The 16,634-nt window shown below is 40.3% G+C and overlaps 1 protein-coding gene across 5 annotated transcripts in view; it reads right to left on the reverse strand.

The window, feature by feature from the left end:
- The window catches only part of PTPN13 (protein tyrosine phosphatase non-receptor type 13), a 171,392-nt gene that overhangs the window by 123,187 nt on the left and 31,571 nt on the right, over positions 1-16,634 (reverse strand). For all 5 annotated transcript variants that reach the window (XM_089526165.1, XM_089526164.1, XM_089526162.1 and 2 more), the window contains exon 2: positions 1,659-1,778. In XM_089526165.1, coding sequence (XP_089382291.1) covers positions 1,659-1,773 — 115 coding nt within the window. In that variant the 5' untranslated portion in view covers positions 1,774-1,778. The remainder of the gene's footprint in view (positions 1-1,658; positions 1,779-16,634) is intronic.

Consider the following 16,634-nt stretch of genomic DNA (forward strand, 5'->3'; position numbering starts at 1 on the left):
TCAGTAGCCACACAAGTTGAACATGAGTCAACAGTGCGATGCAGCAGCTAACAAGGCCAATGTGATTTTAGGTTGCATCAATAGAAGTATAGTGTCTAGATCAAGGGAAGTAATAGTGCCACTCTATTCTGCTTTGGTCAGGCCCCAGCTTCAATACTGTGTCCAGTTCTGGGCACCACAATTTAAACAGGATATTGAGAAACTGGAGTGTGTCCAAAGGAGGGCGACTAAAATGGTGAAGGGTCTGGAAAACAAGCCCTATGAGGAACGAATTAGGGAGCTGGGGATGTTTAGCCTGGAAAAGAGAAGGTTAAGAGGTGATATGATAGCCCTGTTTAAATACTTGAAGGGATGTCATATTGTGGAGGGAGCTAGCTTGTTTTCTGCTGCTCCAGAGACTAGGACCCGGAACAATGGATGCAAGCTCCAGGAAAAGAGATTCCACCTCAACATTAGGAGGAACTTCCTGACAGTAAGGGCTGTTCGAGAGTGGAACAAACTCCCTCGGAGTGTAGTGGAGTCTCTTTCCTTAGAGGTCTTTAAACAGAGGCTGGATGGCCATCTGTCAGGGGTGCTTTGATTTAGATTTCCTGCATGGCAGGGGGTTGGACTGGATGGCCCTTGCGGTCTCTTCCAACTCTATGATTCTATAAAGAGCGAAGAAAAATGAAGAAATGGATGTGTGTGTAGGATGGTGTATCACTGAGAGATCATGGTTGAATGACAGGCCAATTCACACTATATCCTCCTGTTTGAAAGGACACACTGCAACATTTTGTCACAGGTCCCATGTTTTCCTATATGTTCTCCAATCAGAAGGGAAGTTGTTCACACCTCTCACCGATCTGGCCAATGAGTTACAAAGGCACTGGTAATAATTAAAATGCTTGGCTCATAGGTTTTATTTTATTAATATGGAATTTTAATGTTTCACATATTATTCAATAAATTGAACTCCTTTCAGTGTAGACAACTTAGACTAAGAGTTCTGAAAGTTATTTTCTCAGCTACAAATCTCAGAATCCTCTAGCCAGCATAACTAGTGCCTTTTATTTTTCAATGTGTTCATTTACTGAATATACTCACATGAGTATTTTTACCTATGTCTAGAAATTTAGGTTAAAAAAATTGACCCCAAAAACCTGAGTCGACATATGCACAGGTCAATCTAAGTACTGTATTTTAACTCATACATATATTGGTAGAATTCAAAGATATAGCCGTGTTAGTCTGTAGAATCAGGACGTAGAGAGAGATCTTGTAGTGCTACAAAGAGTCTATACATACTCATATATACATATAGAGAGTGAAAAGCAAGTGTTTAATCTGCCCTGGAAGCACTGACCCCCTTCTACTCTCTCATTCATCCAGCCTTTAGTATGAGCACAAACAGTTATGCCTGATGGAATTTTGTAAGTTCTTTGGCATTGTTTTCCTTTCTTCGTTCTTTACATCCTTCATTAAATGCCCCTAAGTTTTACCATCGACTTACCCACAGGTCATATCAAAATCTATAATTTTGGCCCCAAAACCTGCCCTCAACATATATATGAGGTTGACTTATAGTCAAGTATATACGGTAAATACTTTCTCTACTGCATGAATTTATTATAGTGCTAACAGAAACCCAACATCACACTAGGCTATCAGGGGCTTACCTTTTCGGAACAACTCTTGAAGGCTTTCAGCGCTCTGATTCAATACAGCCCATATCTCTTCCTCTTGCAATGGTCCTCCCCGAACCTCCAAGGCTTCAGCTAGTGTTACATGCATGTTATCTGAGGAAGCAAGACAAGATAAAGTTTGTTCAAGAATGCATCTGGACATGATCACCCCACAAGAACCTGCCAGAGTCCTAAGATCTATGGGGAAGGCTTTCTCTTGGTCCCACCACAATCACAGGCTCGCTTGGTGAGAACATAAGAGACAGCCTTCTTGGTGGCTGCTCTCAGCCTCTGGAATTCCTTTCCACAGGTTAGGATGGCCCTCTCCCTGCTTTCCTTTCCCTGGCAGGCAAATACCTTTTTAAGCAGGCTTTTAATGTACAAGCACGGAAGCTTTTTATTACGATGTTTTATCTATATTTTATAACTTTGTCTTTTAAATAACTTTATATTATTTTATGTGATGATTTTTAGTTTTTAAAATTTTAATGGTTTTTAAAGTGAGTCTTTATAGGACTTGTCTTGGGTCCCACTTTGGAAAAAAGGCAGCATATAAATGAAATAAATAAGTTAACAGTAATAACAACAACAATTCAGAATTTGGATACGGTTGGGAGGAATTTTGCTCTAAAGATAAGAATCATTTTGATGGACACAGGTGTCACTCAAACATGTCTTCAAAATCCATTATTAAACTGCAGAGAGAGTAGAGGGGGTGGGTGCTTCTTTTAGGTGTTTCTGGATGGACTAAGCTCTTGCCTTTTGCCACTCTACTCACAGAAGGGGATGGTTCCTTTTCTGGTAAAAGTTAAAGTACAGTACTTACATTGGTCTGTGAATAGGTTGAGTCAGAGGTTTTGGGTCAAGTCTTTGACTAAACCTCCTATGCTTTTACATGAGTGTAACATAAGAAACATACATGAGGAACACTTTCTCAGTACCGATTGCAATTAGCTCTTCAGACTCGCAAAACAGGGTTCTTTCCCAGATCTACTTGGACAGACCAGGGATTGAAACTGGAACCTTTTGCATGAAGGAATGCATCCCATCACTCAACTACATCCCTTCCTCTAAGAAGCTCTATGGGCTATTTTGCCTGCACTGAACTACATGTTGCCCAGACTGAGATATTAAGTGGGAATTTGCTGGTAGGGCTACATGAGACTCCACTGGCTGCCTCTGCCACCTGTCGTAATCCCTGTTGCTGAGCTGCCAGATGCAATAACTCCTTCCAACTATTTGCAGTGGTGGCATTGCAGTACAGCTGAAGTTAGATAGGCCATTCCCTTTGCTCTATGCTAACCCTAAAGCATACATTAGTGCAATCTGTGTGCATAAATATTATTGCCCAAGACAGTGATTTATTGACAAGAAACTTTATGACCAAGGACATATGAAATATCCACTCAAATATGCAAGTTTCAACAGCTCCCTCACTTTATACATAAGTTTGTGCCTGCTGGGGTGGAGGGAGAAATCAGTCTCAAGTTAACCCAAAAAGAGGATGCGGGGAACAAAGTTCTCTGACCTGTATGACAAGAAGACTAAAAATGTGCTTAAAATAGAAAACATGGGTATTTTATTTGTGACATCAATAAATAAGTGACCAAGGGACACTGAACTGTTATTGCAAATATACCCTCTTCCTGACTGGCCATCAATCATACGTACTGAAAACTAACTCTGCTCTCTAAGGTTGGATCCTTATACAGAGAAAAAAGACACCATTTGCAAATAAAGTAGTATCAACAAATTTTGGGAGGATCCCAAGGTCTGGAGATGCAGAAATAGGTTTTGAAACAGGAAAAAAATGTACCAGTACTGTATTCTTAAAGGCAGCATGGTTGGCTGGCTGACACTCTGAACAGAAGTACTCCAGATTGTAAAATTTGTTGTGGGTCCTATTTACATATTTAAAAATCCAAAACAAAACTGCATTTTCTTTACATTATTTCAATAGCAACAGCTCAAAAATACTTAAGAGTGGGATATATGAGAGCTGCTTGAACTGGGGTTTGGTCCTCTTGTGCTGATATTTCCAGGTTGAAAGCTGGAACTGATATGACAAAAGAGAAGTCAATGTTCCAGTTTAATAGCCTGGGCTCACTTAAATGATAGGAGCTATTTCATACTTGCTTGTAATTCCTGTAAGCTACAGGAAAAGATTCCACCTCAACATCAGGAGGAAGTTCCTGACAGTAAGGGCTGTTCGACAGTGGAACACACTCCCTCAGAGTACAGTGGAGTCTCCTTCCTTAGAGGTCTTTAAACAGAGGCTGGATGGCCATCTGTCAGGGATGCTTTGATGGAGGGTTCCTGCAAGGCAGGGGGTTGGACTGGATGGCCCTTGCGGTCTCTTCCAACTCTATGATTCTGTCAATTTGCATTGTCAAGAGCTGTGTGCTGCAGATGTATTCCAGGAAAAAGAACTGCAGTGGTACAGATAGGTTAGCAAGCAAAGAATCCAATGCTATTCTTTCTTTAAAACCTTTTATTTCAGCCACACACAAAAATTCTGACAATGTTTTTTCTCTCTGACAATATAGAGAGGAATGTCCCCTACTTTCCAATTCTATTCTAAATTATCTAGACTGACAGGATAGAATTCTGGAAGTTGTAGTCCAAGATTTAAAACCACTTTTACTCCCAACTATAGCACTCATTGAAAGCTGTGTTGATTGGGAAATCCTATTCATTTCATTGTGTGTAATGTATTTAGAAATAAAACTGGATTTAACCCCAGCCCAAAGTAACTTTTCTAATTGCTGGGGAAATAGTAACTTTACTATCTAGTGAAATAAGAATGTCTTCAAGTGTTTGCGGGAATGCTGTGCTCCACATTCTTTGTCTTTCTACGTTTTGTATATAATGTAAGCCACCTGGATCTGGGTGTGCGATTTACAGCACGCCTATAAACACAGAGTGATTTAAAATGGCACAAAACCTTCTTTCCATTTCAAAAATTACATCAACAATCTTTCAAAAGCGAACCAATTTTCCTTTAAGTCAGCAACTCTCAACATCTCCCCTCCAATTTCTTCCTCTCATCCAATTTAAATACTTCCAAACCATCACAAAATGAGAGGAAAAATATACACATACACATGCATATAACTGATGGTGAGGGAAATCACTATCTGAGTGAAAGCGATCCTGCTATGTGACTTCTAACATTATTTAAACAATACTTTTGTAAACCACAGCAAGACCATTTAAAATTGCTGTTGTCCAGAAAGTCTGTTTTGAAAAGGCTTCCAGAAAGAACAGTCCACTGTCCAAACGTTGTTCTGTTTCTACACTTCTCCTCAAATATTCAACGTTTTGTACCATAACAGTTTTCTCTCCTCTCAGTGACTCAGGTTTGTAGCTGAGAATCCTCTTTTTTACCATGGTCTTCTAGATATCTAAAAACTGGCCTTGTGTCCCCTACTCAACATTCTCTTTTCTAATTAAAAAGATTTTAAAGTGTCGGGACTTAAGGGTGTGCAGTGCAGTAACACAGAACCTTTGGCCATCCAGATATTTTAGCCTACAATTCCCCTCAGGCCCTCCCAGTATGGACAAGTCCCAAACAACTGGATGCTAAAAGTTTCCCCTATCCCTGACCTAAGGAATACATTTAAGTTTACGCTTGCCCTTCCTCATGTCAGACAAAAAAGGTAAAAAGCGAACACACACTCCCAGCTGTATCCATCAGAAGGATTAATTTTATAGAGGCATCTTATAACTTTCCAATTTGACATGACATTCCAATTAATGCCTCATCAGTGTAAAGTATAGCAAGATATTATCTTCAGCTCTTGTCAAAAGTCTTGTGCCATCTTAAAGACAAAGGCGGGTTACAGACCGCCCATTTGGGGCGGGCTGTACCCGCCCTTTCCCACGGTGTATCGGGGCCTCAGTGGCCAGAACGGCAGCCGCTGAGGCCCCGATCCGCTGCTTTTCAGGCTGCGGGGAAGCGGCAAAAGGCCGCTTCCCCGCAGCCTGAAAAGGGGTGTCCCTGGGGCTTCAAGCCCCAAGGACACCCCGCGGCAGTGGGGAGGAGGAGAAAGGGGCCACTTGGCCCCTTTCTCCTTTGGTCCGCTGAGCACAGCTGTCTGAAGGCTGCGCCCAGTGGACCAAACCAGGAAGGAGCTCCGAAACGGAGCTCCTTCCTGCTCCGCGGAAAGGGCGCATTATGCGCCCTGGCGCAGAGCGAGGACGTCACGTCCGTGCTGCCCCGTATAGAGGCAGCGCGGTCGTGAGGTCCTCATGGCGGCGGCCGTGTGGAACGGCCGCCACCATTTTGTGCATGCAGAACGCGCACTAGGGTTAGGGGGTGCGGAAGCACCGCCCCTTTCTAACCCTAGTGCACGCTCCGCACGCACAAAATGGCCCGTTTGTAACGGGCCCAATACATTTTATTATGGCCACACATTTCCCCCCTATATTTTTGCCTGGGAAATTGTCTAACATAGCTGGACTGACAATTTGATCCATACTACTAATGGAAAAAAGTAGAACTCTAGACATTCATGAGGAATGAGCAGTACTGGTACTTGTTGTTATTAACTGCCATCAGGTTGACATTAACTTATGGCTACCCTATGAACGAGAGACTTCCAAGTCACTCTGTCCTTAACAGCCCTGCTCTGGTCTTGCAGACTCAGTCCATGGCGTCCATCATTGAGTCTCTCCATCCAGAATGCATTCTTCCTCTTCTCCTACTGCTTTACCAATCTTGAGTCTTTTCTAGTGAGTCATGTCTTCTCATGATATGGCCAAAATACAACAGCTTCAGTTTAGTCATCTTGGTAACTAAGGAGAAGACAGATCCTTTCGAATCAAACTGGTATAATTTTATTACCATTGCCAACAAAATGAATTCCCCATATAACAACAACAATAACAATTTAATTATAGCCCGCCCAATCATGAAGAATCAGGGCAGGTTACAACAGTAAAGAAATTACATAACAATTACCAATAGCAATAATAATAACATAACAAATCATGATAGCAATAAATAGCAAAAAAACAATACATGGCAAGTAAAAAAAATACAAAGAACAATGAAAAATATATGGCAATTAACTTAGCAAATCAAAAATACAAAATTAATCCTCTTCTCGCATTCATTGGCAGTCTCCCATCCAAGTACTAACCAGGAATTACCCTGCCTAGCTTCCAAGATTGGACAGGATCTGGTGCCTCTAGGGTATTTAGGGCCCCACTAAAAGCTTATACTGGTATACCTTTTCGTCTGCTGCCCTCAGACAGTGGAATGACCTGTCAGAAGAAATGCGAGAGCTGAAAATGCTGACTCCACTTAAAAAAGTACTATAGACATATCTCTTCTGGCAGGCCTACCAGGTCCATTTTAAATCATGATGTTTTAATTTGTATTATGAACTCTTATGAGTCTCTTTTAACTGGTTTACAGTATTTTATTTTACCTGTGGGTGTATGTGTTTTTAATTATGTTTTGTATTTTAACATGTTGTATCCCGCCTCAAGCCTTGAGGAGAGGCAGCAAAGAAATGTATTATTATTATTATTATTATTATTATTATTACTACTACTACTACTACGGTGGGCCCTTCTTATCTGCTGGGGATTGGTTCCAGGACCCCCTGTGGATACCAAAATCTATGGATGCTCAAGTTCCATTAAATACAATGATGTAGTAAAATGGTGTCCCTTATATAAAATGGCAAAATGATTTACTTTTTGGAATGTGTGTATGTGTGCGTGCAATATTTTCTAGCTGTGAATGGTTGAATCCATGGATATAGAATTCGTGGATATGGAGGACCAACTGCATCATCATCATCATCATCATTATTATGCCACAAGAGTCTTTTGTTGGTTTTGCTGTAACAATGCAGCAGCTAACCCCCTGGAAATTCTTTCACTTATGTACACTGATAATAGAACTAAAAACACATTACCATTTCTGAAATGAAGGACTCAGTCACTCTGATTTTAAAATGGACATATGACAAACTTATCCCAACAAAACACACCTCCCATTCTAATTTCCCAGATTCACCTTGGGAACCAGAACAACTTGTTTCTTTGATGTGTTGCATGACACCAAATGGCATGTTCCAATCCAAGCTTCATGTCACACACAGAATGGCCTCTCTCTCTCTCTCTCTCTCTTTTTCTCTCTTATTTTTAAGGGAGGAGAGATGGGTATTTTGGAGCACCCACTTTAGATAATGATGATTCTATTATTTTATGTCTAGCATCATGTCTTATTCTACAGAGCCCTTCAACAAAATGGGTAAATATAACTGGAAAATAACTTAATCCTTGTAAATATGAATGAACCTTGTATTGTATGGTTCTTGACACACAGTTGTTCCAACTGTAAGAAATGGATTCAGGTTGTATATTTTACAGGTGATTTTTATGATACCTCAACAGATTTCAATCCAAAATGGCATGTACCTTTATAGGTATGTTTTCACCTTCTAACAACTTTCCTTTTTAATTGGCATAAAATGTGACTGGGACTAATCCAATAATCGAAAGTGAGTAGCAGTATTTCAAAGAGCTCCTTAGCATTGGTAACCCTATTTAAATAGGCAGATGAACGTATTAGGTCTCCCTGTTTGCTACTTTTAGTAACAAGAGTTACTTTTCCAGACCACAAATAATAAAGCAAGTATTTTTTTTCCCCAAAAAAATGTGTCAATTTGAGTTAAGATGCATTCAGTCCTTAAATTTCTTTGCAACTGCTCTGAGTGGCAAGACTGATGGGAATTGTAATGTAAATACCTTTGGAAGGCCATAGTTTAGCCATCCATTGTATACTAATGATTTTTGTGGCTATTTTAAATGTTTTATGTTGCTTTCATTAATTGTATTTTACACTGCATTGTTTCATCATCTTACTCTGTGAACTGCCTTGAAAGGTGATATCGAAGAATTTTGATTAACTTAAATAATTCAACAGAATTATTGTAGGCAATTACACTTGGTCTTAGTTAAAGAGAACAAATACTCTAGTTCTTTTTGTGCAGACACCAGAAATTGAATGACTTCACCATGCCTGGGGACAGAGAGGGAGAGAAGAGGAGAAGCATGACTGCTGGAATATCACAACTGCAACCAAATGAAATTATTGCACCAAATGCAATAGTCAGCAGCAGTGATAATGGAGCCATTAATGGGTTTTCCCCATCAGTTAAAAGATGTGATCCAGTAATTATGGAAATGCAGTTCAGCAACAGAAGAGTCACAAAGTTGTGTGATAAGGAAAGATCAAACACGGAATTAAGTCAGTGCAAACAGGCAACACACCTATCGTGTGATAAAGCCCTACATGCTTATAGTGCTTTGAGTCTACTTTAAAGCCATAATGCTCCAGTGCCTCACCAAACTACAACCTCCAGGATTCCACAGGATATTGCCATGGCAGTTGAAGTGGAATCACTGTGCTATTAGGTAATGTGAAAGGGCTCCTGGAAATGATCCTTTGTGATGTCACAAGAGATGAGTCCTGGTGATACTACCAGGGTGATGTTACAAGGGGCAGTCCCTGGTGATGTCATTAAGCATGATAAATTAACGGTCAACTTCCCCATTCCTTCCCCCCCCAAAAAAAACCCCAGCAAGTCTACATGAGGGAAAAAACCACACAGACACTTTTCAAGACATTGCTCTCACCCTGAGATTCTTCCCTCTTGCCCTGAAAGCTGGAGAAGGGTGTTTGGGCCCTGAGGTGCAAAGACCAGGCCCTGAGATTTGGGAACCACACTTTGGTGGCCATTTTAACTGGCATATGGCTGAAAACTTGAGGCATTTCTGTGCTGGAGTTGTGAGTGTTTCTACACATATCTGGGGTCTTCTGATACAGTTTTAGTGAAAGTTCACCTAAAAAGAAAACAGGGTTTTAGGAGGCTTGAGGGCCTTGTGGCTGTAAAAGTAGGATTCAGTGGGAAAATGCAGCTCATTGGCTACACTCTCCTCTTCCCAATCACAACTATACTGATACAGTCAGCCCTCCATATCTATGGCTTTTTTATCCATGGATTCAAGCATCCACAGCTTGAAAATATTTTATTAATATATAAATTTCAAAAAGCAACCCTTGATTTTACCATTTTATATAAGGGACATATCTTTATTATGCCACTCTATTGAATAGGGCTTGAGTATCCATGGATTCTGGTATCCGAGGTGGGTGGTGGTGGTGGTGTCCTGGAACCAAGCCCCAATGAATACCAAGGGCTCAACATAATACAGAGACTAACAATATCTTGTTCTGCTTTTATAATCCTGGCCTAGGAAATAATGCTTGGCAAGGTGGAAGGTAGTAAGAAAAGAGGAAGACTGCATTATAGATTGATAGAACCAGTCAAGGAGGTCACAGTCCTGAATTTGCAAGCCCTCAACAGGGCTGCTGATGATATGGTGACTTAGAGCTCTCTCATTTATAGGGTCACCATAAATTGAAGTCACCTTGATGGCAGTTAACAACAAAATCCTAATGCTAGTGTTATACTACAGTCTAGGTAGATTCAAACAAACTTGTCATTATTATGTAAAATCTACTCAGCAGCTCAGCAGAGCCCTAACAGGACTGTCACAGTTTCTGAAAGAAACCTACACAACTGCTTTGTGCTCTGTCTTTTCCCTCTTTCCCCCCAGAGTTCTAGCCAATGTTTCTTAAAACTCAGTAGCCTATTAACAAACAGTTAAAGAAACAGTTTTAAATTAAGAGAAAAGTACGGCAAATTAAACTGTGGCGCAGTATAGACCGGCAAGTAAATGCTCGCCCATTGTGCTGCGCAGCATTGGCGCAGCACAGCTGCACAGTAAAAAAGGAGTCACCTGGAGCAATTCTTTTTTTTTGCAACGTTGTAAGAACTGCATCGCAGCCCTTATGACGCCGCTTCCTTTTAGAGATGTGTGGGTGCTGAGATGCCCACACGTCATCAATACGTGCCTCGTGTGGGCAGTGCTGCTCAAAAATGGTGCTGCCCACACGTACTAGGTTGGTGTGCGCTCCCAAGCCCTAGAATCACTGTCACCATGCCACAAAGCGCCCGTATGTATCAGGCCTGAGGTTCATATTAGCCACAAGCAGAACAAGCCCACTGAATCAATGGGATTTGCATAAGTGTTGACTAACCATTCAGCAATCGATTCAGTGGCTCTACACTGGTTGGGACAAGCATTCAGACTGAGGCCCTTGATTTATCTGATTCCTCCTCCACCACCCAATAGGGTGCCTGGTCAGGACTCTCAAGCCCTGAGGTTGCAGGACCCAAAGGTAAGACTTCAAGATGGTTCCTTGTGATACTACAAGGGCTTACACCCTAGTAATATTACAAGCATGATATTACAAAAGGCAGCCCTTGGTGATTTCATGAAGCAAAATACAGCAACCACAGTTGGACAGAGTATGCCATTCAAATACAAAACTTCAAATCTAATGAATAAATACATGTATACATATATTTACTTTTCAAGGTAATAATATCTTGCTGAGATTTCTCCCCCTTGCTGTGAGTACTGAAAAAAATGGTACAAGCCCTATGATCATCAATGAAATGGAAGACTGGCATGGTTAAAGAAAACCATCTCCTCAGACGCCAAGATTGATAAAGAGATCGATCACAGATTAGCAAAGGCATATAGTGCATTTGGAAGGCTTCACAAGAGTCTGGAGTAACAAACACTTGAGGTGAAGCACAAAAATCAGTGTGTATAGAGCCATTGTACTGTCTATTCTCCTTTATAGGTCTGAAACATGGGTCACCTATCGCCAAAACCTATGACTCCTCGAACACTTTCATCAGTGCTGTTTATGCACAATTCTAAATATACACTGGACTGACTATGTGACGAATGTTGCTGTCCTTGAGCAAGCAGGGATCACCAGCAACGAAGCCATGCTATAGAGGATGCAGCTGCGCTGGGCAGGACATGTTTCTAGGATGGAGGACCATCACCTCCCAAAAATAGTATTCTACGGTGAACTCGCCACAGGCCAGCGTAAGAGGGGAGCTCCAAAGAAGAGATGCAAGGACTCCCTGAAACAACATCTCAGGCTTGACCAAATTGATCACCAACAATGGTCCGCCCTGGCCTTGCATCGGGAGGCATGGAGATGCACTATCTACAATGCTGCAGCCTTTTTTGAAAGCTCAAGCCGAACGAGTCTCGAAGAGAAATGACAACGCAGAAAGAACCACAACCCAGAAACTTCACCCAAGGAGACTTTCCACTGTGCTTTCTGCAACCGGACTTGTTTATCTCGGATTGGCCTTTTTAGTCATCAACGCGCTTGTAGAAAGTGCGGGATTATGAGTCCTTCCTGAATCTTCGTTCGCAAAGCCAGAATTAGTTTACGTATGATAATCCAATTAGTTTAAGTATAATAAATTATTTTATGTATAATAATCTAACAGGGTAAGTGGTGGAATATACTGTATATATGATTAAGATTAGTTTACATGCAATAGTCTAATATTTAGATGTGATTACATACACACACAAAATAACATACAGTATATATACTGCCTAATCTAATCTAATAATCAGATCTCTTCAATGACGCTAGTCTCTATTTACAAAAGTATTATGTGAAATGATTTCTGGTCATGAAATAGGAAAAACAGAAAATAGAAGCTGCAGAAGTAATTACTCAACTTCCCTTCTGACCTATGACATTTATAATTACGAGTTTAACAAAAAGAAATTGTGTCTAAAATACCAATGGAAAGTACTGCTACAAGGCACAGTGCTCCATGATAGCTAAATAATAATTTTTCACTTCATGACTCAAGTGCTGAGTTATTCAATTGATCCTGGGAAGATAATGCTATATCAGAGTTTGGTGAAGTTACTTGTTGAGCCCTACAATTCCCAGATTATCCTAGCTATAATGTCACTTTGAATTCGGATACACGAAACCTCAGTTAATAAACCAGGTATTTTCCTAGCTATTACTTCTTGAATGAAAAATGTGGTACCAGAAGCAGAAGTAACATGGAATGAAAAGGGACAGGTTTCTAAAAAGATAATAAAAAAAGAACTGTTCAACATGTTACAGCAAGCACTTTATTCAAAATTATGAACATGAACATGAGAAATGGAACAGCCAGGTAAGCCTTGTTGTAAGTAAATAAAAACATTTTGAAACTGCTAGAGACCATTTGAAGTCTTCTCCCAAAATGCACTCATGGATGACTTCTTTTCTTACCAGCCTCCACTTTTTTATGAGTGCAGGCAACTTATGAGCAGACTTACAGAGCTATGCTTTTTTAACATGCTGAGAAGAGCTGTTCTCTCTTTTCTCTCTGTTTTGCTGTTCACACATACTCAGTAAGGGACTCTGGTGGCATTTACTGTTACTGTAGGATCAGCTAGACTAGAATTCTGCCCTTTCCTAGCTCAAACTTTATTACACTGTTTACTGGAGATGTGCTGCTGCAAACCATAGCAGAAGTCTGTGTTTCTCCAGCCAGCCTTTATCCTCCTCCCAAGGCTCATGATGCTTAAAATTCAAATTATTCAAAATTATTTAAGCTAGTGGGGCTTGAATATGTGCAAATTTCCATTTTTCTAAGGGGTAGTTCGGAATGGATCCCCCGCGAAAATGGAGGGACGACTGTATTTTGAAAGTTGGTATTTCTGGTAACAGAATATGTGTTACATGACTATGTATAACTGATTATTCAGCCCATGGTTTTTTTTGTGCTACATATTTTGTGACCTGTACACAGGCAAGTTTTAAAAATGCAGCACAAATACTGTACATGTTGCATGCAGACTCCTAGGAAGGAGTGTCTCTGACAAACACTGGGGTTGTATGGTTTGTGTTGCTTTTGAATCTGTTCTGCAATTGTTGTCAACAATTCACACCACTTCTGGACTTCCCAATCAGTGAGTAACAAAGGATATTACACTGCAGAGATGCCACTGTAAATCCAACCTTGGCACTATTATTCTCAGTGCTCCCAGGCACATATGTAATAAAACATTATGGTCAGAGACTGCAAGAGAACTCTACATTGTTTACAATGGAGTGTTCATTCCCTTTTGAAACCCACCTAATTATGATGAGAATTTGGAAAGAGATTCTCCAAAGAGAGGGCAAAACTGTCATATTTCCCTTTCCAACAGCAAACTTTTTATCACAATATACAACAATCCAATATACAACTCTGCTCTTGCTGCACTAGAGGTGTTCGTGTATGGGTGGAAACAAATTCATCACCTGGGGGGGAAAAAACCTTGATTAACAACCAACCTTGACTAACACCCAACGTTGACAAACACCAATTCTGCTAATAAATTTGCTTAAGTTGCATTCTGCCATTGGACCTTTACTGGACTCCTCTGAGTTCCTGGCAAATGCTGAACTAGAAGCTGTAGCTCTTTCTTTAGCCACCAACATTGGTGGCATACAGAGTAACACACTTTGCTCTAGTGGCCAGAAGTATAATTTAAACCAGCCCTGCCCAACCCTGGTCCTTCTAGATGTTTTAGAGAAGTCCCAGTTTCCCCACACAGAATTCCCAATAGGCATAGTTGATGGGAACTGTAATCCGAAACATCTGCCGGGGTTTGAAAAATCTACTTTAGACCTTAGATTTGAGGGCCAGCAAGATGTTTTCCTAAAGGTTCTGAATCTATCTCATGGATGACTTATGATGAATCAATGGTCCAGACAAAAACTCTGCATGCCTCCAGGAAAGATTAGATGCATAGACAAGTCTGGATTTCATTTGCCCACAAGACACAAGATACTGATTCTTATAAATTACTCCCATCCTCCGCTTAGCAATAACCTTATTCTATCATCCTGTCAAAGTGAACTATAAATGCCATGGGCTGGAGATCACTTGCCCTTCAAACTCTTCCTCCTCTTGTCAGAAAAGCTTGTCTTTCTTGAAATGAGCAAGATCTGCAATTTCCTGAAGGACAGGTGGAATTTTAATCTGCTGGGATTGTACATCTATTTTAGGTCCTGTAAGGGAAGGGTTGCCACTGTCAGTAGAGGGGATCCCTAGAAATCTGATTAAGGTTTTGGAGCAAAGACAGCTTTACAGCAGGAAACTGCGTGCATTTTAAACTGACTTGGGCCGTAACACCAGATGGAATAAGGTTGTGGAATCAGCTTTCCTTTTATCCAAGGAGACAAGCTTTCAACCACCCCCTTCCGCAGTAAAGGTACAACTCTCTTCTGCAGACAACCTGCTTTTGCAAGTTACAGCTAGGTTTAACAGCTTAATCATACAGGCATTTCTGTAATATTCCTTGTCATGAGTGACTGCTTGCCTAAGAACATTCTAAAGAAATCATAGTATCAGTGAATAGCTACAGGGCCCACCAAAAGAAATGTCTCATCAAGGAGTTTAATCATCCTCTATGCTTATTGCATGGACCAAAAGAGGAAAAAGATTCCTGAGAGACAGCCATGTTACAACATATGTACACATGGATATATTTTGTGAAAGAATTGCTGAACTAGCCAGGAAACATCATATCTGCCTAGAAAACACATATGTATACACAGAAGGATGTAGATGAAAAAGCAGGAAGTTAAAGCAATACATGTATCATCTTTCACTGCTTGCAAGGAAAACTTTAGAATATTTTTTAAAATGCCTCATATCAAATCAAAATGTTTGTCCAGCTATTACAATGATGTAGCTGCTAGTAGCATGAACCAGCCTGTTTTGTCAACAGGGTGTCATGTCATCAGAACCTGACAAACTGATTTCAAATCATGGTTTATGAAGCTGCCTTATATAAACAAACCATAGTTAACTGTAGTTCCGAGTTTGTCTGATATGCTAATCTGCAGTTTATCAAAATGAGAAGCAAAAGCTTCCACCTTCCTCAAGGTCACACTATAACTGCAGGGAAGGTAGAGTGTTACAACTCAAGGTTCGCTATGACTAGTTCTTTCTTTGTACCACATTGTGATTTTGGGTGACAGAAGAATGGGGCCCACTAGGATGCCACTGGGGACCTGTTGGTTCAAAGGATATGTTTCACCACTGAGCTATGCACCGTCCTTTAAACCTGTGCTATTCAAAGTAGTGGTCCATGGATTGGTGGCATCAGGTGGCAATTCTGGGTGGGTTTTCAAGAGAAAAAGAAACAAATGTAACCATTGGGCATAGCAATGGTAGCGGTCCCTGACACATTGGGAAAAACAAAAGAAAAATGCTGGTCCATGAGATAACCTAAGAAGAAATACTTTAAACAGTCCAGGATTTAAATATGGGTCTCTTTAGGCACAGTATGACAACTTTTATATGTAAAACCATACAGAAACTGGAATGGCAAGGGGAAGAAACACTGTCATAGTCAGTGTTATCTGTACTAAATTACAACAGAATTTTTGTGAGTTTTTGTGAAATATGTAGTCCTCCAGATGTTTTGACTCCAACTCCCAACATTCCTCACCATTGGCTTTGATGGCCAGAATGTCCAGAGTTGCATTATCAATAGCATCTGGAGAGCCATGAAATTCCCATTCCTGGGAATGACAAGACTGTGATGTCTCAGCCAAAATATCTGCAGCACATCATCAGGAAAAGGTCTTCCCAGTAATGTTGGAGGGATGTTGCAATGGCATTGTAGACAGTTCAAATGTTTGGCACTGGGATGTAAACCTAGTCTAGGATCAGTATCATTTTCTAAAAGTGTTGTTCCTTGATGGAGAGAAAGCCACCTTTTTGAGAAGCTTATGCTGTCTAGCAGAAATCATGCAATTAGCAGGGTTTAACTCCAGATTAGCTAAAAGACCTACTCAGGGATTTTTGTTTCTTAAAGGAATCCATTAAAATTAAGTTATATTTTAATTAAAACATACTTTAAAAAAACAATTAAATTGCATCTTAAATTTCCATTACATTGTTACTTTAAAAACCCTGTTTTAAAATGCTCTGGATTTTTAATATAAACAAAATATGCCATTTGTATTCTAATCTTTTAAATCTAGATTCATTAATCTTC

Source organism: Sceloporus occidentalis, unplaced genomic scaffold, assembly GCF_023333645.1.
Source record: "Sceloporus occidentalis isolate IW3139 unplaced genomic scaffold, rSceOcc1.0.p SCAF_5, whole genome shotgun sequence".
NCBI classification, from domain to species: domain Eukaryota; kingdom Metazoa; phylum Chordata; class Lepidosauria; order Squamata; family Phrynosomatidae; genus Sceloporus; species Sceloporus occidentalis.